This window comes from Rousettus aegyptiacus, unplaced genomic scaffold, assembly GCF_014176215.1.
Source record: "Rousettus aegyptiacus isolate mRouAeg1 unplaced genomic scaffold, mRouAeg1.p scaffold_m13_p_3, whole genome shotgun sequence".
Classification (NCBI taxonomy): Eukaryota; Metazoa; Chordata; class Mammalia; order Chiroptera; family Pteropodidae; genus Rousettus; species Rousettus aegyptiacus.
In genome coordinates, this window is record NW_023416306.1 from 172,876,173 (window position 1) to 172,900,280 (window position 24,108).

Below are 24,108 nucleotides of genomic sequence, written 5' to 3' on the forward strand. Positions count from 1 at the left end.
AAGTGTAAGTGTGATACCTCATTGTTAACTTGATCTAGCTACATAATACATGTCAGCAGCAACATAACATTTTTATTTTTATTTTTTTGAATATTTTCGATCAGCGATTGGTTAAACCCAAAAATAGAAGACTGACCGAGCCAGCTGTATACTATAATAAAAGTTATGTGATGTGCTGTTTCTCTCTCTCTCTCTCTCAATCTCACTCTCACTCTCTCACTCACTCTCTCTCTCAGTATCTTATGGCACTGTACAGGCAACAGGCTGACCTCAGAGAATACTGCAGCTTCCATCCAGACCACCATAATAAAGCACATACGGCAATAGAGCAAATCACACACATTTTTTGGTTTCCCAGTGCACATAAAAGTTACGTTTACATGGCACTGTAGTCTTTTAAGTGTGCCTTAATTAAAAAATACTTTATTGCTAAAAATTGTTAACCATCATCTTAGCCTTCAGTAAGTTGTAATCTTTTTGTTGATGGAGGGTCTTGCCTCAGCGTCGATGGCTGCTGACTGATCAGAGTGGTAGCCGCTGAAGGTCGGGGTGGTTGTGGCAATTTCTTAAAATTGAGATGAAGTTCAACACATTGACTGACTGACTCTTCAAATGATTCCTCTGCAGCAATGCAGTGCTGTTTGATAGCGTTTTACCCACAGTAGAATTTCTTTCAGAATTGGAGTCAGCCCTCTCACACCCTGCCACTGCTTTATCAACTAAATTTATGTAGTATTCTAAATCTTTTGTTGTCATTTCAACAGTCTTCACAGCATCTCCACCAGGAGTAGATTCCATCTGAAGAGACCACTTTCTTATCCATAAGAAGCTCCCTACCCGTTAATGTTTCACCATGAGATGACAGCCGTCCAGCACATCTCCATGCTCTAATTCTGATTCTCTTGATATTTCCGCCACGTCTGTAGTTCCTCCACTAAAGTCTTGAACCTCTCAGAGTCATCCATGACAGTTGGAATCAACTTCTTTTAGACTCCTGGTAATGTTGATATTTCGACCCGTTCCCGTGAGTCATGAATGTTCTTAATGACATCTAACATGGTGGAGCCTTTCCAGCAGCTTTGTAGTTTGCTTTGCCCAGATCCATCACAGGAATCAATATCTGGCAGCTTTAGCCTTCCGAGATGTATTTTTTAAATAGTAACAATAATAACAAACTAAAAATTACTCCTTGATCCATGGGCTGCAGATTGGATGTTGTGTTTGCAGGCATGAAAACAACATTAATCTCACATCCATCTCCGTCAGAGCTCTTGGGTGACCAGGTGGGTGTCAGTGAGCAGTAATATTTTGAAAGGGTTCTTTTTTCTGAGCAGGAGGTCTCAAAGGGCTTAAAATATTCAGTAAACTATGTCGTAAACAGATGCGCTGTCATCCACCTTTGTTCTTTCATTTATAGAGCACAGGCCCTAGGATTTTTGGAATGGTAAGTGAGCATTGTCTTCGTCGTAAAGTCACCAGCTGCTCGAACTCCTAACAAGAGAGTCAGCCTGTCCTTTGAAGCTTTGAAGTCAGGCACTGACTTCTCTCTAGCTGTGAAATTCGAGATGGCATCCTCTTCCCATAGAAGGCTGCTTCATCTACATTGAAAATCCGTTGTTTGGAGTAGCTCCTTTTTAAATGATCTCGGCAATGACTTGACACAGCTTCTGCATCAGCCCTTGCTGCTTCACTTTGCACTTTTGTGTTATGGAGATGGCTCATTCCTTCAACTTTCTTCTGCAGCCTCCTCACCTCTCAGCCTTCATCGAATTGAAGAGAGTTAGGAACTTGCTCTGGATTGGGTTTGGCGTCAAGGGATGTTGGGCTGGTTCGATCTTTTATCCAGACCGGTGAAACTTCTCCTGTCAGCAGTAAAGCTGTTTCACTTTCTGACCGTTTGTGTGTTCACAGGGATGAGAGTTGCGTGAACTCGAGCACCGTGATCTGCAGCGGTCGGTCCGATAACGGAGACAGCTGCTAACAAGGCCGGTAGCGCAGACAGGGTGGATGCGCTGGACAAAGGGAGGATTCACATTCGGGCAGAGTGAGGCGGGGGTGGCACAGGGTTTCATCATGCTACTCGGAATGCTGCACAATTTAAAGCTTAGGAATGATTTCTGGAATTTTTCATATAGTATTTTTGGGCCATGGGTAACTGAAACCTGCAGAGAGTGAAACCATGGATGAGAGGGGATATATTAAGAATGGTCATTTTAAATTAAATTTTGTGGTAGGTTACTGCTGGTGTAGAGGAATGTTATAGGTCGATCTTACACCTTGCCAAACACTCTTGTGAGTTCCAATGGTATTTCTGATTCCGTTGGTTTGTAGGTAGATCATATCATCTACAAATAATGACATTTTTATCTCTTTCCTTTTGATTGTTATATCTTAAAACTTTCTCTTTCCTTGAAGGCCACCAGTATTATGTTAAATAATGATAGTGAAAATAGCTTCATCTTGTTTCTGATCTTCAGTGATTCTAAAGTTTCTCCACTCAACATATTTACTGAAGATTTTTGTCTATGATTTTAATCAAATTAAGGAAGTTCTGTTCCTAGTTTGCTAACAGTTTTAAAATCACAGTTGTTCAATCTGAAATATTTTTTCTTCAGTGAATGAAATAATTGCCCAGCTGCTTTCAAAAGTGAAAACTGATTTATGAATATCTCTAAATTACAAAACACTTGGAAAATAGCCTTTTATTGTCACAATTAGGCTGTATAGATTTTTTTTTTTTCACATTTGAAGAAACCTGCCCATTATGTAAGGGGGTGGCTGGTTATTTTAAGGATTCGGAAGGATGTGTGGGTTACACGTCTTGTATTTGTTTTATGGAAGGGACCAAGCTCTGTTCAGGCAGAGTTGAAACAGTGTCTAGTTGTTGTAAACTTTTAAACTTGATTTCTTAAGTAAGTTTTTTAAATTTCAAGTTGGTGCTTTACCAGGTAGATATAAGGGCAAACCTGGAACCATAGTATGGAGAGAGAGACAGAGAGACAGACAGAGAGACAGACAGACAGACACACAGACACACAGACACACACACACACACACACACACACACACACACACGGTGGGGGCGGGGGAAGGGGCTGTGTGTGTGTGTGTGTGTGTGTGTGTGTGTGTTGCTAAGGTAGGTTCTCATTTGTGCCTTCTAGTTATGTGATAATTATCTTCTTTATATATGGACAAAAATTTAAAAACTAACACGTGTAACATAAAAGGGAGTGTATTCCTCATTCCCTTTCTTATTGCTTCTTACATTAGTGTTGCTGTGGCCATGGCCCCTGTAACAGTGCTTTGGCTGACAGTAACAAAACCTAACAGATGGCTTAACCAAATCGGGGTTTGTTTTTCTCACAAAAGAAATCTAGGCAGCTTCTAGTTTTGGTTCAGCAGTTCAATAATATTGGACCCGGTGATTTTTAAAAATATTTATATCTTTTCTCTAATTTTTAAGACATTATGGCTATAGGATAGTTTATACCGCTTCAGCTATTATGGTTGCGTTCAAGGCAGGAGAGAGGAGGAAGAGGGTGTTACTAGTGTATCTGTCTCCCTTTATGAGAACAAAAAGTTTTCCCAGAGCCCCCCTGTAGACTTTGACTAAGGAAAACTGGCCAGAACTAAGCCATATGCTACCTCTCACTGCGGGGAAGTTTGAGAAAACAGGAATTTAGCTGGCTATGTTGCCTCCCCGAACACATTCAGCTTCTCTTGGAATAAAGACGGAAGGAATGAATATTGCGTAGATAAATACAGTGTTTGTTTAATTCCCTAATAATAATATTACCAGGCAGCCTAAGTGTTTTGCATTAAAGAGAGGTTTTAGTTTGAAAGTGAATGCTTTATGAATTTGTTAATCGCCTGGTTTTGGCTCGATTCTGCCTAGTTTTCAGTAGTAGCGCACATATTTTAGTTTTCCTGCTGAATGACGTGGTATCAGCTCAGTTCCGTGGGAGGGAGAAGGAGCAGCACTCATTTAATCTAAGACGTAAATTCAACAGCTCTTGAGTACCTGCTGTGTGCTTAGTGCTGCCACAAAATGCTGTGAACTGACTATGGAAGAACGATGTAACTTTTTTTTGGTCCTGTTTGGCTTCTTAGAAAAAAATTCCATGCATGAAATAATTGACTAATAAGTAATTATTTGTTAAAATGTTTAGTATTTGTATTGAATGCTGTGATATATTAATAGGAAACTAACTTTAGGGCCACCAGTGGTACATGGGAAAGAATGAAGGCCAAATAGAAGCAAAAGGCAATTTAATTTGGTTCTGTTTTGAGAGACGTTTTAAAGTTAAACATGTTAGATTTTTAAATTTAAGGACTTTGTGTAAGGAAATACCAAACTAAATATACTAAGTTTAATCCTGTTGGAATTTAATAAACAGATATTTTAATCTGTTGTGTGAATTTATAATTTAATGAGGATATACAGGTTTCTTTCTGCTTTGTATCGTGATTGTTTATTTTCACGTGTATGTGTTATGTTAGGTGGGGGTATGCTGTGGTAATATACGTGACCAAAATCTTAGTGATTTAACATGGTTAAGAAAAAAAAAACCTTGTTCACGCAAACTCTGCCTGAGGGCTCATTGCCTCCACTGATCTTGTCTCAGCCAATTTGGTCCTGTGGCCCTCTCTGACTTTGGACAGTGAGTGGTCAGGATTCAGGAGAGCAGAAGACAGGGCTGGAGTTCAGCACTGGCAGTTAAGTGCTTCAGTATGGGAATGACATGTCACTTTCACTTGTATCTATCTCATTGGCCAAAGTTAGTCACATTGCTGTTCCTATCCTCTAGTGAGGGGAATGAGTTCCTACAAGGCAGTATGATCTTCCAGGAGCTCAGAAGCCCAGGAGCCAATCTGGTGGCTAATAGTATTGTCAGCAAGGTAGCTTAATAGAGATAGATACACACAGACTACCTTGGGAGCCCAAAGGAAAAGATAGTGATTCTGCTGGGATGCAGGAAGTCACGGAAGTCTTCATAAAGATGGTGACAGATGATCCAAACATAAGGGAATGAATAAGGTTTTCTTAGGTTTGAAGAGAAGAAAGAGCTCTCAAACCGAGGGAACCAGGATCATGCTGGAGAGTAGTGGACGATACAGCACGAGGGGAGGAATGGATTAGGTCAGAGAGGGCCTCTAGTCCACTTAACACTCATCCAGCAACGATGTATTGCACAGCTACTACCTGCCAGACACTGTTCCAAGTTCTGAGACTATCTGGTAATGAACAAAACAGGCAGAAATCCTCATCCTGCTGAAGGTTACACAGGAACGATGTAGTGCTAAGGAGTTTTTTTTATAAGTAGATTGGGGAGTAAGCAATGGTGCGAACTCTGGATGTCCATGAAGCTGGAGATTCTTTCAATATTTCCATCTTACATGAAACAGAAGACAGTCGATTTACACAAAAGTTCATATTTTTTCTATTCAACTGCCTCACCCTTGAAGACATAATACATGAAAAGCTGAATTTATAAAACATGTAAATTAGAAAATGTATGTTTACATTACAAAAGCGTTTTTTAACCAGAATTTTGGATAGTAGTATAATTTTGATGACCATATTTTTATTGCATAAACATAAAACTACCTGACACATACCTCGTGGGGATAGGGACTTTGTTTTATGCACTGCTGTCTTTCTAGCACCCAAAACAGTGCCTATTTATATAAAATCTATCATATATTGTCACTCGTAAATATTTGAATGAATGAATAGAAGGAATTGGAAAGATAGAAAAATTTCTCATAATTTAAACCACCTGAGCACTACAGTGATTTGTATTTTGATATCACTTAGTCATTCTAATATTTATTAAATATCAGTTATGTGCCAACTACTGTTCTAAGATCTAAGGAACAATAAATTACTGTCCTGTTTTCATTAAACTTAAATCTAGTTTGAAAATAAACATGGTCACTCAAGTTCTTTTAAAACCACACTCCAGCTGATCTACAAAATTTGCGTTACAGCAGCACATGTCTTGGGTTCAGTAAAGTATATATTTTGTGTAAAGCCTTAGTGTCATAATTTAGTTGTCACTTTATTTCTTTGATCAAAAGGACCTCATTTATAAATAGGCTATTTTCCCTAAATTCTAATTTGGAAATTGTTATAAGAACAATGTTACAATTTGCTTAGGTTTGTGACTAGTTTGTAAAATCCTGTTTTACTTAAAGTATACGTTTACAATAAAAACAGAAAAGCATTGTTTGTAATGCAGTATTTACAAGATAATTGAAGAGAATCTATCTGAAAACTTGGTCCATCAAGGGAAAATAGAATTTGAGAAAGTAGGTGGAGATTAACATGGCAATTTGGAAGGACATCTTTGGTGGCCATCAGGGGTTGCTGGCACAGATTTTTAAGCTTTCAGTTTAAAATGCTTGTTTTTCCTTTTCACTTCATATAAATATATTGCAAAGTAATTTCTTAATGCTTACCAGCTAGGATCAGGCTTGTTTTGCCCAATAGAGAAAGAGCACTAGAAGGAAGGGACATTTTACTGGACAGGAAGTTAGAAAAGAGAATAATGAAGAGGGCTGAAAGTATGAGAGAGAGAAGGCTTCCCCGAGCGGGAGTTAGCTGCCTTGAAAGGTAGGCAGTGGGGTGTGGCATTCATGGGGCTCGTGTAGGGAAAGAGGAAGCACTAGGCAACTGGGTACCTGGACATACGGAATTGTACAGGCGTTTGTAACTCTCGTACTGTTATATTTAACATGGTTAGAGGCACCTATGATTTATTTTATCTTTATGGAGCATAATGAGTATGTTATTCATCTATTCAACAAATATTTGTCAAGGGCCACACAGTCTGGTGGTTATTTTGAACGCATTGTTTTAAATTGTTAGCAGCATAGTGTAGAAAAAATTGAGAATCCAGATTCTGGATTTCTCGCTAGTGATGTGGCCATGCGTAAATCACAGAAGCGTGTTCATCTGGTGATGGCGATGTTCGCTGTTCCTGTTTCACGGGGTGCGGTGCATCTAATAGCAGACGGGAAGGTCGAGTTCTTCATGACCGCAAGGCAGTCCCGTCGCGCCTGTTTTACGTTGCAGTCACGTATAGACAGCCTCTCTTTCTGATCACCAGTTGAACTTCAACATCTGACTTTTTTCTTCTCAGCATTCTTATTTTCCTTATTAATTTATACTATGTGGGCGAATTCCTTCAAAGTGCTAGATGCATTAGGTTTAAAATTACAGCATTAATGTTTTGTTTCTTCAACTAGAGGCTCTTAAAACTTGGTAGGTACCGTGTGTTCTCTCATTTTCTTACGTTTGTTCTATGTTGCATTGTAGCACACGTCACATGGAGATGGGCGGCAAGAAGTGACCTCTCGTTCCGGGCGCTCTGGGGCTCGGTGTAGAAACTCCATAGCTTCCTGTGCGGACGAACAGCCTCACATCGGAAACTACAGACTGTTGAAAACAATCGGCAAAGGGAATTTTGCAAAAGTGAAATTGGCAAGACACATCCTTACAGGCAGAGAGGTAACTAGAAATTATGCTTAATTTCTATTAATGACACTTGCTCTGTTCCATGTGAGAGAAAGAGGAAGAGAATGTATACATTTAGACTTCTTTCTAAACTAATTAAACCTTTTTTTTTTAAGAACAAGAAATTTAGTAATCCTCTGGGAGTTGTTTGACTTTTCCATTTCTTTAAATGTTGTAAATGTATTGAGTGAATAATCTTTGCCTTTAAAAATGGTAGTGTTTTGTTCTTTTTTAGTAGCAAATATCTGTCACCATAATAAAAATTGTTTTAAAATTCATGTATGAGCTTATGGTACTTGCAAATCAATAGCGCTGTCTTTTTACCCTCGAGAAATTTTTCATCTTCCCAAATACTTTTCTTGTAGCTTATGTTTAATAGGTTCTTATGGAGGAAGGCACATGTTTTCCTGGTTTTTGTGTTCCTGGCTTTCTGCTCAACCACAGTGCATATTTATCAAAAATACTTCCATCAGACCTGTCAAATTAATTCCCCCCTCACGTGTGCCTGTGCAGTACAGAACTCACTTTGCTTCTTCCACGTAGCTTCTTGCATTTAGGTCTTAGTACCTGTTCCTCTGCCTGAAATACTTTTCCACCCTTTTGCGTTGGGATCATTTCCTCTGGAAAGTGGTCGTTGACAGCCTCCCTTTCCCCAGGCATGGGACTCATGTTAAAATTCCTGATATTTCCCTAGGTAGCTCGTTTGACAGTCGTTGGAATGCGTGTGTACCTGCCCGCCTCCTCTAGTCTGCACCTTAGGTACTGAGTGTTCTTGAATGAATCTCATCACACTTTTGAAGGAGGCTTTTTAAAGGAACGCTTTCCCAGTGCTGGAGCCGCCTGACACGTGCACCGAGGCGGTGTTTCAGGTGTGCGTGGTGCCGATGCCTGCAGCCCAGCACACCTGGGGCAGGCATCGCTGCCAGCGAGCCGCCTTCGTGTGCTGCTGTGTGCCCACGCCAGTCTCCTTTTCTGTGTGTGCTGGAACCTGAAGGTTGGGAAGCACTGGTCAACGCCAGGTTGGAATCTTAAGTAAAGGCTATAACTACAAATTCGTCTCTTCAAGTCAGCTTTAGTGACCGGTCTCTGTTAGGATTTCTTGTTGCGATGCCTGGACTGCTTTTTGGGTAGAGCTTTTCTTTTTGTCATTAATCAGAGCTTTTCGAAATAAAGAACAAAACCTCTGAGTTTGGTGTCCACCACCCTGGCGGTTGCTCCGCCCGTCTCCTCATATGGGCGGAGATGGTGAGTGAGAGTGGGGGGAACGGGCGGACCCTCTCCCCTTTCACTTAACTTAATGGATGGAGTCTGGCCCACTGTGTAGACAAGTCTTAGTAGGTTTTTTCTCCAGAAATGCATCAATCTGACAAGATAGTGGCTAAATTTATTTTTTTTCAGGGTTTTTTTTTTTAATTGAGCAAAACCATTTTATTCCTTTTTTCTCTATTGTAGATATTACCGGGAATAATACAAAATGTAAATATAGAAATTTATTATGTGGAAAGTAAAAGTTCCTTGAAATGCCTCTCCTCAAAAAAGATCTTCAGCAGTTTGATTCCCAGTTTTTTATAGACATTAACTTCTTGTTTATTTTAACAAAAAGAGAGTCATGGGGCATAGTGGCAATTTTTCTTAGCAGTGTACCTGACCATGTCTGGATCTTAGAGCTCATAGATCTGACGTATTCTGTTTAATGAACATTAAACTGTGGTGCCACAGTTTATCCCCTGTTGGGCATTGGGTGGGTTCTGATTTTTTGATATTACAAACATCTGCAGTGAACATTCTTTAACATAACTCTCTCTGTGTTCTTGTTAAGAGTGTTTTTATAGAATAGATCCCTAGCAGTGGGAATCCTGGGTCAAAGGGGATGGATATTTTATTTAACATTGCAATAGGTACTTTTAAATTAGTTTTGAGAAGATGTTATATTACTTTTATTAACCTACCGCAACGAATAAGGGTGTCCATTTTTCTACACGGTTGCTAGCACCGTGTGGATTACGTTCATCTGTCTGATGGACAAAAAATTGTATTTTAAAAAAGCTCTCTTTTTCCTGATAACTACTTAGATTGATGATATTTTCATATATTTTTGTCATTCTTTTTAAAATAATTTCCTGTTTCTATATATCATTTATCCATTTGCCTTTTTCTTTTACACCTTAGTGATTTAAGCCCTTGATGTGTTTCAGACATCATTGTGATTTGTCTGGGTTTCATGTCTTGTTAAGAAAGGTTTATTTTGTCCCAAAATTTTAAAAACTTTTCTGTATTCCCTTCAGATACTCCTATGGCTCACATTTGGATTTTTAATTCATTTGGTGCATATTTGGGGGATTAATATGAGGTGTAGGGATCTAACATTTTTTATGTGGATAACTGCTTGTCCCAAGATCAGCAGTTCTTTCTTCCTGATTGAAGATAACTGTTTTATCACTTGTTAAATTCTCATGTGTCCTTTTGTTTCTCTGATTTATTCATTTAGTCTTGGGCCTATACTGTGGTGGTGTTATCACTGTAGCTTTTGATTGTACATTTTGATTCTTTGAAGTCGGGCGACTCGTTGCTGATTATTCTTATTTTTCAAAAATTTCATAGCTCATTTTGCTATTTATGCTGCCAGGTGAATTTTAGGATCAAGTTTCCATGTTATAAAAACAGTCTTACTGGAATTTTGATTAGAATTAATTGAATTTATAAACTTATTTTGGAGAAGATTTCTATTTTAATGATATTGAATTTTCTGGGATTATGAAATGTGTCTCAGTTTTGTTTTCAGGGTTTGCAATTTTCTTCACCTGGGTTTTGCATAATTCTTAAGCTCATTCCAAGGTATTTTATTTCTATTGCAGTGTGAATGAGATGTTTTTCCTTAGCTGTTGTGAACATACGGGAAGTATGTAACATCTGTATAGCATCTTGTATCTGAGCACCTTTTAACCTCACTCATTTTTGACACCATTTTAGATTAAGCAAATTTGTATTATTTTTCTTAAGTATATATTTTTTCTTTTGATGTACAAGTCTATGAATTTTAACACATTTATAGATTCCCGTTACCACCACCGTAATCAGGATAGAGAAGTCTCATTCCTTCAGAAACTCCCCGTGGTCCCTTTATGGTGGGCTCTTCCCCAGCACGACTTCCCCCAGCCACCTGTCTGTTCTTCCTCACAGTTTCGTTTCTCACCTGTATAGCTAGTTTGTTCCTTTTTATTGCTGAGCAGTATTTCATTATAATGGCAGGACCACAGTTTGTATCACCTCTCCCACTGAAGGACATTTGCGTTGTTTCCGGTGTTTGGCAATTATGAATAGAACTGATAAGCATTCCTGTCCAGGTTTTTATGTGAACATAAATTTAATTTCTCTGGGATAGTTAACCCAGGAGTGGAATTGCTTTGTCACATGGTAAAAAACTAAGTGAATTTTGGTTAGAAAGGTGGTTTTATTATAGGTTTATTACAGTATCATGGTTCCAAAAGATAGAAACTTAAAATTTCTAGTCTGTTCATTGTATTTTTACCAGTTGGCACTGTTCTCAGCCCAGTAAAAGCTGAGGTCTTTGTTTCGGTCAGCATTCTCTTGACTTTTGATGAGAGTGTGTCTTGCCTATTGAGGTAACTAAGACCACCACCGGAGATGCAGGAGGTAGTATTGGTGATTTGAAGACTTAATTCATTATGAGTCTGTATAAAATAAAGAGTTACATATTATGTTAAGAGACAGTTTCAACTGCTATGCTTGGGGATAAGAATAGAGATGTAATAGAATGACATCTTGGAAAAGCTCCCTGGAAGAAGAGTGGGAATAATCTCTGTAGTGCACTTATGTGAAAAGGGTGTTGTGAACATAAAAGATACTCAAGAAAATTAATGCATTTGTCAGAAGAATGGCATTTTTACTGAACAGACAGGTTAATGAACTGTAATAACCAAGGTTTTATACTGTGAACATCTAGAGAACAGTTTCTAATCAGGTCTTTAAATACAATGATTGTGATATAAATTCACTTTAGGGGACACCTCTCTTTCTAGGACGATTCTTAATTTTTAGATCACGAACCAGTTAGAAGTAGCCACCAAAATCTTACTTTATATATTTAAGAGCACCAGTCATAAAAATTCATGTATCTGATTTAGCTCTTTTGGTGAAAATGCTACCCACTATCTTTATTGTCACGGAAGCATCCATTTCACATTTATTATGGATTTGGGGGTGTCGGTTTCATCTGCCATCTTGATTTTGGACAACTTTTCACAGCTGCAGGTTATTTGGGCTTCTGCTGTATAGTCTGTTTCTGTATTTCAAGCCAAAGGTTTTCTTCCACGTTCATTTTTCCTCCCCACTTATTTTCATTGCTTCTCGGGGATCGCTCCTCACATGGGGAACTCACTTGTAGCTGTCGTTTGTTGCTTAGTTGAGGCTATTTTTTGTTATCTTAAATTATTTCTTCAAAGTAATAGCGTATAGCTTCTTAAAAAGTCAAGTAGTACCAAAAAGCCTCTAACTACAGTCAAAACACTTTTCCCAGGACCATTACTCAGAGGCTCCCACTTTCAGTTGTTTAAGTGCTTCTGATCCTCTTGGTTATATCCAGATTTATAATTTTAGACATCACCGACTTCCTCCTGATAGAAGATGAAGACATAGCTTTGTCATGTAGCTCACTTCCGCATCTACTTTCCTTTACTCAGCCTTTCTATCGCAATAATATATTTGGTTCCAAAACTTAATTAAACTGTAAATATTGTTCAGTATTAGACCGCAATCATTTATTTTCTCGTATAATTTTTTTTGTCTAGAATTAACAGTTGCCTCTTTTTTTAAAAAATTTTTTTTAAAAAATTTTATTTCCTCATGATCCTGTCTGTTTACTGCTCATTGTCCCAGGTGGCCCAGTGTAGCTGTCAGACGTCTTTCAGTACCATGTTCAGGTCAAGAGGGAAGGGCTGGGTGAAGATGAGAGACAGCAAGACAGCTTTTTCAGGGCGCACAGATAACTAGGGAGATGTCAGGCCAAGAAGTTTTTTAAAGATGGGCAAAATACCAGCAGGGGAGGTCTGTCTGCTAATGGGAATGACGTAACGGGAAAAGCGGGGTCATGGGAGAGGTGGGAGTGGGTGGGGGTGGGTGGTGGAGGCATGGCCTCGGAGAAAGGAGAAAGGCGGAGGTTACCGGAATAGGTGCAGGAGCAGGGGCTCTCTGGTGGGAGCTTGTAGAAATTTTGTTCTCGCTGCAGCTGTTTTTTTCAGTAAAATGGAAAGCAAGATCATCAGCTATGAGTGTGATGATTGAGGGTGCTGGTCAGTTGCCCCACGTAACTTCATGGTGGCTGGGAGGAAAGGTGGCTTTTGTACTGGGACCTTCCACGTGTGCAGCCCAGAGTTATTTTCTCTGGCCAGTGACATTTTTTCCTGGATTGTACCCTTCTTTGAGCACTGCTACATGTACCTCTGATTTTTATCTCCCAGAAATTATTTAAAGTCACTTGTCCACTGATGGCACCTCTCCCATGCTCTCTGCCCTTCTTTGTCGTTCTGTCTTTATTCTTTTAATTGGGCTAACAGGTGGGAGAAGAGAGAAATGCATGTGATCAGTATGCCATCTTTAACTTAATATCCTCGTTATGGTTATGAAAAAACTTTTACATAGTTTTTTTTTGTTATATTACTGTACAGTTTAAAGAGTCAAGGCTTGTTTAAAAAATAGTGTCCCTTGAAATCCACCCATTTTCTAATCTCCCAAGACAGCCAATTTTAGTCTTTTAAACTGATTCTTTAGGTTTTATTTTTATATCTTTAATAACATACTTTTATTCCTATTTTTCAGTTTTAGGCATCAATTTTATCATTATTTTTTTTTAAAGTCATTGACTTTTTAAAAAATTAACTTCATTGAAATATAACATATTCAGAAAAAATGCCCATATCATAAATGTACAGCTTGATGAGTTATCACAGAGTAACTGAATTTGCATAACTGTGACCCAGGGCAAAAATATACTGCGACTCTGAACTCCAGAAGCCTCCCTTCTGTGAGCTTCTGATCATTTCACTGTTCTTTCTCCCTGAGATAACCACTCTCCTGAGTTCTAACACCAGAGATTTTTTTTCTTAATGTAATGCTAATGGAATTATACAGTAGGGTTCACGTCCTTGTACACCAGAGAGCGTGCTTTCCCTCCGTGCCATGTAAGGACGTAGAGAGAAGCAGGCCATCTGCAAGCCAGGAGGGGAGGCCTCACCAGGAACTCACCGTGCTGGCTCTCTGATCTTGGACTTCCAGCCTCCCAAACTGAGAAACTAGATTTCCACTGTTTAAGCTACCTGGTCTATGGTATTTTTTGTTACGGCCGCCTAGGCTGAGTCATATGCCATTCTTGCGGGCTACTGTGTCCTAAAGGACTGGACCTTGTCTGCTCTTTTAGTGGCGGTGGAGGGTTTAACACCTGTCAGGAGCAGGGTGCTGGGCTCTTTTGACCAGTAGTGAATAGACAGGAGATGGACGATAAGGATTTTGCTCCCGTGGGTGTCGCTGCGGCTTCGTCGGGACTTTCTCATGTATGAGCTGTCTTTATCCCTGTTTTGTAATTTTCCACTTTGCTTCTGGCAGCAGGATGAAGAAATGGAATTTCCCAGAACTTTTACACAAGTGATCCGGAAACTCCTCTTTCCTCACCTAGTGAACTCCCTTTTGCTGCGCGCACCTCCCCCCCACAACAAACAAACAAACAAACAAACTCCACAACTTTCAGAATGCACGGGTGATCTTCTTGCTAGCCTCCATCTTTTCAAGGCAGTGATACCCCACAGTTGCCTCCTCTTATGGTGACCTCAAGCTCTGAGCTGTCCTCCAGGCTCTAGTGCTGGGCCAGGGTTATTTTGGGTGTTGAGTCATCCCAGCAGGGAGCTGGAAGGAAGAGGGGATTAGGAGCTTCCTCTGCAGGCTTCAGTGCCACACACGTGTACACACGTCACATTAGAAGAGACAGTGTTTCACTCTGAGGACACTTGGCTTTTGATAAAATGACTCTTTGGTTTGATTTAGCCAAATGCAACATATTTGAGCTCTGGCTTTTGCTGTAGATACTATTTGAATAGCACTACTTGAAAACGAAAATGTATAAGATCAGAATCAGGATAAAATCTTTAGAATAGAAGGTGACTGTCGAACAGAACTAGAAGAAAAAAACCAGTGATCAGGAGTCCCGTCATGTGAATAGAAACCAGGACTCAGGATCAGGGGGAAGAGAACTGGCAAGGCGGCATGTTTGATGGACTTGGCCATGAGGAGGAGGAAGAAAAGGGAATGGTGGCCAGAGAGGAACAGCATATCTAAGAGGTTACTTTGGAAATTGGGAGGTCCAAGTATAACACATAAAATTATTTTCGAAAGTAAAGTTTGAAGAACATTCATTCGTTCAGTTTTGAAATAACGTAACTTTTAAATCATATTGATATCTGTTAAACACCAGAAACTATTTCTTTACTGGTTTATCTCCATCTCTAACGTATATGTGCAGTTACCCATATGAGTGATCCAAGTCTTCAGACAGCTCAGCAAGCAGTCTGAATGCTGCTGGTGCCCGGTAGGCTGCCAGGTCTGTACCAGGGTGTCTGAAGATGCCTCCCCAGGCAAGATATGCACAGGGCGGTGTTGTTTGCATATTACAGCAGCCGATATTTCCTTTTGCTTTATTTGCTATACTTTCCATCAAGATAATTGTATTTTTTACATATAGAATTAGAATTCTGACTTAGCTTTTTTCAGGCATACACATTGATTAACTCTCCACTCCTCCACTTCGGGTTTTTCCCTCCCCCAGGCAGGGGCCAGGGATGGTGACCCCCTCCCCGCAGACTCAGTGCCTTCCTGCAGCATTTCCCTTCCCCTCAGAGCCCTGGAGGCTATAGGGTCATAGGAAGTCATCAAGTAGCTTAGGTTGTGGAAGCTTTAGACTAAGTCAAGCATTTTTTCCCCAAGTATTAATATGAATAGTGGAGCAGTTCTCAAAGTAGGCACGGGGGTTTTGGAGGTTTTCTCAGACCGTTCGTTAGTGGGGAGTCTGTAAAGTCAAAACTATTTTTGTATACTATTAAGACCTTATTTTCTTTTTTCCATTGTTTCTCACGAGTATAAAGTAGAATTTGCAGAGGCTACATGATGAATGATATCACAACAGATTGAATACAAAAGGACGTAAGAGAAGTTCATTAAAATGTTATTTATATTAGTGTGGGCTTATTTATTTTTTAATTTTTTGTTGTAAAATACACATAATAAAATTTACCACCTTAACCCTTTTTCAGCGTATGTTTCAGTGGTATTAAAGACATTCATAATATTGTACAGTCATCACCACCTCCGTCATCTCTAGTACTCTTCCCACCGTGTAAAACTGACACTCTGGCCCCATTAAACTAACTCCCCATCTCCCCTCTCCCCAGCCCCAGGCAACCACCACTCCATTTTCTGCCTCTATGATTTCGAATAGGTGTCTCATATGAGTGGAATCATATAGTATTTGTCTTTTTGTGACAGGCTTATTTCACTTAGTATAATGTCCTCAAGGTCCATCCATGTTGTAGCGTTTGCCAGAATTTTCTTCCTTTTTAAGTCTGAATAATACTCTGTTGTGTGGGTAATTGCACATCACACATCCATTCATCCCTTCATGGATACTCGGGTGGCTTCCATGTCTTAGCTGCTGTGAATAACGGTGCTGTGGACATGGGTGTGTGAATATCTGTTTTAAGTCCCCGCTTTCAATTCTTCTGGGTACATACTCAGAAATGGAATTGCTGGATCATCTGGTAATTCTTGTTTTAATTTTTTGAGGAACTTTGTACTGTTTTCTACAGCAGCGGTGCCATTTTGCATTCCTACCAACAGTGCCCAAGGCTTCCATTTTCTCCACATCTTCACTGGGGCTCATTCTTTCTATCTACCTATGTATGTATCTGTGACAGTTGCCATCCTGATGTGTGAAGTCGTATTTCGTAGTTTTGATTTGTGTCTCCTCAATGATGAGTGATGTCGAGCATCTTTTCAGAGTGCTTACTGACCATCTGTGTATCTTCTTTGGAGAAATGTCTCTTCAAGCCCTGTGCGTATTTTTGAATTAGTATTTTTGTAGTTGAGTTTTAGTTCTCCATATACTCTGGATATCAGTCCCTTGTTAGATATATGACTTGGAAATATTTTCTTCCCCTCCGTGGTTCGCCCTTTTCGATACTGTCTTTTGATGTACCGAATTAAAATTTTCAAGAGGTCCAGTCTGTCCGTTTTTTCTTCCATCGCCTCTGCCTTCGGTGTCACATCCAGATGATCATTGCCAGGTCTGTTGTCATGAAGCTTTTGCCCTGTTTTCTTCTAAGAGTTTGGTAGTTTTAGGTGTTAAGTTTAGGTCATTGATCCACTTTCCAACTTTATTCTTCTGCATGTGGTCATCCAGTTTTCCCAGCACAAGTGATCCGGACTTGTTGACTTACTTTGAAATGAATTGTTCAGCACTTTTTTCACACTAACTCAGTTTTCATTTATAGCATGGTGCATATCAATAGATTTAATCCACATTCGGGTTCTTCAGTAGTAATCTTTAAGAGTGGAAAGGGGAAGAAAAAGTTCGAGAACTATTGTCATAAAGACTCTCCGAGTAAGAGGGGTCGAATATGTGGTGACAGGAAGAACTCTGACTCTGGGCGGCGAACACGCAGTGCAGGACATGCGTGCCTCACTGCCGAGTGGTGCGCTCGAAACTTACAGGACTCCACTAACCAGTGTCACCATCATAAAAAAATAAAAATATGTAAAAATTGAAAAAGAGGGTAATTTATGGAAAGGGCTCGGCCCAGTGCCTCGTATATAGTAAGGAGTCAATAACAAAATTATTATTACCAGAAAAAGAAAAAGAATCTGCAAGTACTTTCCCCGGACTTTGGCTACCGGCACTCTCAGCGGTGCCGCTCACTGCGTCTGTTCTGAAGGGCGCACAGGAAGCAGCCTCACCGCTATGGGGCGCGATCGTTTGTTCTGGACCTTGGACGCAAAGCCGCGTTGCTCATGTTCCCCGGTTCATGGCAAAGCCTTACTCTTCACTTATGTGCCCTTCTGTCCTCCCTCGTCAGCCCCATCCCCCCAATCTGCATATTCATAGTTCCTAGAAATCACTTTATGCAAGAAATGACAAACTGACCAGGTAAGGATGCTGACGTAGGTCCACTTAGTAAACAGCAGTAAAACTGATTTTATTTTTATTTTTTAAGATAAGTGCATGTAACTGGAAACTGTAGCTCCTTCTGTATCTTCCTTCTGTATCTTTCTTCTCTTTTTATGGAACACTATGAATTTGCTTGTCGTTCTCATGCAGGGCCCGTGCTGCTCTGTATTGTTCCAGTTTTAGTGTGTGCGCTCCCGGAGCGAGCACTCTTGGTATTTTAATGGCTTGTTTTTAGATCGACCGGGGTGTACACACCCCTTTGGTCCTGTTTGTTGCCTCTGCACAGATGGCAGGGTTTCATTCTTTTTTATTGCCGAATAATATTCTGTTGTGTTCATTGTACACACACACACATCTTCGTTGTCCATTCATCTATAGGTGGACAGACACACAGGTTGCTTCCATATCTCGGCTATTGTAAATAATGCTGCAGTGAACATAGGGGCGCATAGATCTTTTCTATCTTTTTTTATAATAAAATGTTTTTAAAGTTTTCAGATTCGGCAGCACTCTGTTTGCTCATATATTTGCTCAAGTTCCCCATTCTGGGCAAGACCCTGTAAACCCGCGACAGTGTAGTTCCTGCCCTTGTTTCCCAGAGTCAGATAAAACTAAAGTGACTCGATTCGTGTTATTGCCATATTTTTTAGACGTATTTTAACTATATAATCTTTTGATTTTTTATGTTTTGGTTTGTGTGAGATTTTTTTCCCCCTATTTTTAGAGGGGGAAAATGTTACAATAGTACCCTTATATGTATGACTCCCCTCTTTTTGATTATAAAATAACTACCAAATTCTTAAAATCCAGAAATACTTATTAATTTATCTTTTCTAGGTTGCCATAAAAATAATTGACAAAACTCAGTTGAATCCAACAAGTCTTCAAAAGGTAAGATTGGTCCAGTATCCAGTATTTTTAAAATGATTTTCAGTGCTAATTGTCATCCAGTTTGCCCCTTAAATACCTCTATACTACTTGTATTATGTTTAGTACAATAAAGCTTTATATTCCTCAAAAGAATGAAACTTAAATGTATTATTGTATAAATGGTGGTAGTATAGTATTTTCAGAAGGTAATGCTTTTTAAATGTTCTTAACAGCAAACCGAAGGCTATGCTTTTAAATTGACTATTCTAAATATTGACTAGAATAGAGTTTTTAAAAATAAGGCAGAACAACATTTTCATTTAATTAGTCATATGCAGTTATACACCATGTGCTTAATATTGAAACCTTTAAAGTCAGCACTTTGGCTTTATTAAACTGTCACACTAGGTCTAATTAAGGAGTGATGATTAATTCATATAAAAGGAAAACATAAAAGTAAAAATGCTGACGAAAAACATTTTGTAAAACACTGTTGACATTTATGTCATCTAAAGCCAGGGGTCCCCAACCCCTGGGTCACTGACTAGTACCAGTTCTGGTCTGTGGCCTGTTAGTAACTGGGCCACACAGCAGGAGGTGAGCGGAGGGCGAGTGAGCGAAGCTTCGTCTGTATTTGCAGCCGCTCCCCAGCGCGGGCATCACCGCCTCAGCTCATCAGGCATTAGTTTCTCGTAGGAGCACCGGTCCCTGGTGCTACAAAGGTTAGGGACCATCGATACAGTAGGTCAGAAGTTCTTAACCCTGGTGCATGTTAGAATCACCTGGGCCTCTTTTCAGAGTTCTGCTGACTGGCGCACAGGAGAGAGTTAATTGCTCAGGTAGGGCCTAGGCATAGGTATTTCACTGGTGCATCTGTGAGAGATTCATGATCATAATAAGATCCTTCTAGATTTTTTTTTAGTTTTGAAAAGCCTTTTTATGTGCTTCGTTTGATTTCTAGATTTGGTAGTCTTGGCTCTGCCACTTAGTCGTATGTCTAATATGACTTTGAGAAAATCCTTTTCTAGACTTCGGGTTTCTCATCTTTAAAATGAAGATAATTTCATCTTCTCAGGATGGATGTATTAGTGAAATAATGCATATAAAAGCTTTGTAAACTGTAAAGCATGCATATGTAAGATATATAAGTGTAATGCCCTATGTACATTCCTAATGAATTCTTCATTTATGCCATCATAATTTTGAAGACCTGTTTGTATGCGTAATGTGGGGAGGGAGGGAGGCTATCTTGTACTAGAAATGTTATTTTAACAAGTGGTTCTGAAGGGCATTGTGGGCATTAAGGGTTTTCAGGGTGGCTCTGGAACAGATCCAAAAATTCCGGTCCTTATGTTTGAAGATGAAATTTTATCCATTTTCTTAAACTTCCATTTTTTCATATATCTAAGGACTTAGTACTAATAAATAACTTAGGGATCATTAAAATTTGGTGCTCAGAACTGCAATTAGTCTATAAAGTAGATTACTGAGGGTTCTAGTGTTGTATTCTAATGATGTTACAGTCTTCCACTATGCAAGTGTACTTGCAGATAACTGAAATTCTAGCAGTTTTCTAGGAAGAATTTAATTATAATATTGTCTTGAGCTGGTTGTAGGTTTTCCTTTCTTGCTTCCTCTTTTTCATCATTTTTGGTCCTAGTTTTAATTGCCACTATTCTTTTTTTATTATCAGTTTAGTACATGGTAGGTAGTCTGGTTAGCCTGATAGCGTGATTATGCAGATTTGCATCAGCATTCATTTTGGCATATAATCTAATAGGTAAGACTCTGAGGTTGTTCTTGGTGTAGTTCAAGTATGAACCATCCACAAAACCTTATATTAAAGACAGATATGTCCAAGTTAAATAACTTGATAAGAGTAATGTTTTCAGTTTATAGGGCATTGTTTTAAATCGTGTATATAAGTTCACATTCTTATAAGTTAGAAGCATTCTATATGTATTTCAAATTCTCTTTCACTGAGTTCATTTTCTGTGGATCAGTAGCAGCGGGGCGGAGCAGACCTGGCATCTCTGGCCTTAGTGGCTGCAGGCCCTGCCGCCCTTTCCCTGTGCCGATCCTGGTTGTATCACACCTGCATCAAGAATAGCCGTCTTTAAATCATGGTTTTAAGCCCTGGAGTTTGGAGTGTGCCTTAGAAGCTAACATTCACTTTAAGGAACATTCTGCCCTCGACAATATGTAATTTTTTCTGTACCGCCACTACCACAAAATGTGGCCTGGCTCATTCAGTCAAATGTTTGAACACAGGTTGTAAAACAATGTCAGTTTCAAAGTGTTCACAGTATTCAGGTTTGCGCATTGAATCATGTACATTTACTTAATGCATATAAGGAAACCTAATTTGGCTGCATATTTCCAAACTGATGTTACTCTCACAGATAGATTCTTCATTTTTCCTTATTTTTTCAGCCATTGCGTTAATAAATGTTAATCTAGTAAAAGATATATTTTTCTCTATTGAGAATCTTCTGTTCATAAATGTCTTTTAGTTCAGCCTCTAAAGGACTCTGTAATGTTATATACCTGTAATGGTTCTGAGAACAGCGGGAATAATAAAAATGTTAATCTCCTTCCTGGTTTAGCGAGTCATTCGGCTTTGCTGTGGTTTTTATGCAGGTTAGTCTTGCTGGGTCTCATTCTATTAAACCTGAGGCTGTCATTAAGTGAGCCATGGCTCATTTTCCGCAAATGTGTTTACCTGTAAAAAAAATACTGAATTGTATTAAGACGTGCAAGCACACCAAGCATGACCCATCTTAAATTGTCAACTTCCTTCATTAGCCTTGGAGCACAGTAGTGGTTAGAAACACAGTGAGGTCAGGCTGCGTGGGTTCAAATCCACGCTTCAGCCCAGCCGAGCTGTGCGACATCACTTAACCTCCCTGGGTCAGTTTTTCCATTTGTAAAATGGGAATAACAACAGTCCCTCATAGGGCTGCAGTGAGAATTAAATAAGTTAACATTCAAAACCCCTTGGAGGGGGTGAAAACAGTACCTGGCACATGGTAAAAACTAAGTGTTTGCCATTGTGTGTCCTGCCGAAAATTAGTTTTCGTTTGCTTGGTTTTTGGGAGTGAGAGATGTTTTTTGTTTGTTTACAATTTTCCCCTCAAAGGAAATAAGTAAAGCTTAAGAACGAAATGGGATGTTCTGGCGAGGTGGGCCGTTGGCTGCTTCGGGTAACAGCCGACATTTGAGCGTTTAGTCTCCGCTGAGCACTGTCCCGTGTGTGTCACCCTGTAAACTCCTTGTATTCCTTCGCTCAGCTGCTGTAACAAAATGCCAAGGCCGACTGGCTGAAAGGACAGATGTTTATTTCAGTGTCGTAGAGTCTGGGAAGCCCAAGGTCAGGGCGCCGGCGTGGTCGGGTCTGGTGAGAGCTCCCTTTCGGTCGCTCTGTCTCACTGTGCCTGGGGTGGGGGAGTGCAGACTTGTGAGGGCACCAAGCCCACCAGGAGGACCTACCCTCATGACCTCATCTAAACCCACTCAGTTCCCGAGCGCCCGTCTCCACGTACTACCACGTCATGGGTTAGGGCTTCGTGGTAGCAATTTCGAGGGAACACAATTCATTCTTAGCATTCATTTAATCTTTACAACTTCATGCGATTATAAAGTTCTTTTGTTCAGGAAGGAGAGGCCAGGGAGATAAAATAACCTGCCCAAAGTCGCCTTGCTAATAAGCGATGGCTGCTCAGGCAGTTGGTCTGTGATAGGCATAGTTAGCACTGAGTCAGACGTTAATGGACTCCAAATGGAACATGTTCACCACAGTCCAGATGGTAGAGCACTTGCGCTAAGCATCGCCCTGGGGTCACTGTGGTGTGTGTTAGTTACACAGAACCTCATTAGCGGTAGATACTAGAGCCCATGCCCCCGTGTTCTCACACATGCAGGTGTTAAACTTTCACATTAGCCGTCGGATGGGCACCTTCTTTCTCTGTTGGGTGAGCATTATCACCATGTTGGTTTTCCAGTGAGGAGTCAGACAGAGAAGGTGATGTGGTCAGGCTCTTCAGCTAGTGATTGATGGAGCAAAGATAGAAATGTTGGTCTGACTCTGTAATCTGGGCTCTCTCCATCCCATTGTGCCACCTTATTATAATTAGTTAAATTTCCCTAATTCAAGGTTTATAAACACTTGGATGAGGGAGCTAAGCTGAGGCTCTCTTTTATAGTAGCTATAAAGAAGTTGGTTAATAGATTTGTTTGGAATAATATTTTAAGTACTTAAATACTTGAAAGTACTTGTACCCCTCTTCCCCTTCCATAAGCATGTTTTTATGCAGGCTTATTTATTTTTGCACTTATTCATTTAACAAACACTTGTTATTAAACACCTGCTGTATGCCAGGCCCTGTTCTAAGCACTGCGTATACAGCATCGAACCTGGTGAAGCTCTTGCTTTTACAGAGTTGACATGTGAATGGGGTTCCCAGACCCAGTTCCAATGCTGGAGGGAAGCTTCTCCACACCAACAGCCGATGCTCTGCCTCCAGCAGGGTGTCAAGAATTCAGCCCAGTTCTGGGCACTGTCTACCCGAGATAGAATCAAATTGCACAGGTAAATAAAAGGTTCAGCCCCACAGGACTGCCCTCCACTTCAGATGCCAGGTTGTTACCTGTGCTTTTGACCAGCCAGCTACAAATTGTAGGTTTGATCAACCCCCTTCTCAGGTTTGATTAATTTCCTAGAACGGGTCACAGAACTGAAGAAAACCCGTTTACTCATTCGATTACTGTTTTATTGCAAAGGATATTAAAAGATACGAATCAGTAGCCAGATGGAGAGATACATAGGGCAGGGTCCTGAATAAAGGGAGTTCTGTCCTTATGAAGCTTGGGGCCTGCCGGGTGACACGTGGAAGCGATCTGGTTCTCCAGCCTGGAAGCTGTCCCACAGAGGACCAAGGCGCTGTCCTCCTGGATTTTTATGGAGGCTTCATTATGCAGTCGTGATTGCCCAAGTCACTGGCCATTGACAGTTGAACTCAGCTTCTAGCCACTCTTTCCTCCCTGGAGTTGAGATGGGGCTGAAAATTACAAGCTTTTAATCTTGGGTTTGGTTCACCTAGCGACCAGCCCCCTTCCTTGAGTGGGGTCCCAGAGTCATTCATTAACACAATAAAAGACACCTTTATCACTCTCAACACTTAGTAAATTCCAAGGATTTGGGGAGCTCTGTGCCAGGAACAGGGCTAAGATCAAATACGTATTTCTTATTATAAATCACAGGATCACAACACCCCAGTGGGGGAGCAAGAGTAGTAAACAGACGTACAATATAACATGTCAGTGCAGTGGAGGAAAATAAAGCAAGACGTATTAACCAGTTTTCTCAGTTTCTGTGTCTTAGTGATCTGGCACCTGAGGCCTTGCTGAACTGGGAGAGACCACCCCTCCCAGAGCCAGCCTATACCTCAAAATAACAAACCACTCCCCCTCGTTCGCGGGGTTCTTATGAAAGCCA

The 24,108-nt window shown here is 40.2% G+C and overlaps 1 protein-coding gene across 7 annotated transcripts in view; it reads left to right on the top strand.

Annotated features, from left to right (window-relative positions):
- The window catches only part of MARK3 (microtubule affinity regulating kinase 3), an 82,073-nt gene that overhangs the window by 10,384 nt on the left and 47,581 nt on the right, over positions 1-24,108 (top strand). For 5 of the 7 annotated variants that reach the window (XM_016121427.2, XM_016121428.2, XM_016121429.2 and 2 more), the window contains exons 2-3: positions 7,322-7,513; positions 18,582-18,635. In XM_016121427.2, coding sequence (XP_015976913.1) covers positions 7,322-7,513; positions 18,582-18,635 — 246 coding nt within the window. Of the gene's footprint in view, positions 1-7,321; positions 7,514-18,581; positions 18,636-24,108 lie in introns of those variants that run through there. The other 2 variants (XM_036218172.1, XM_036218171.1) reach the window with 2 other exon arrangements.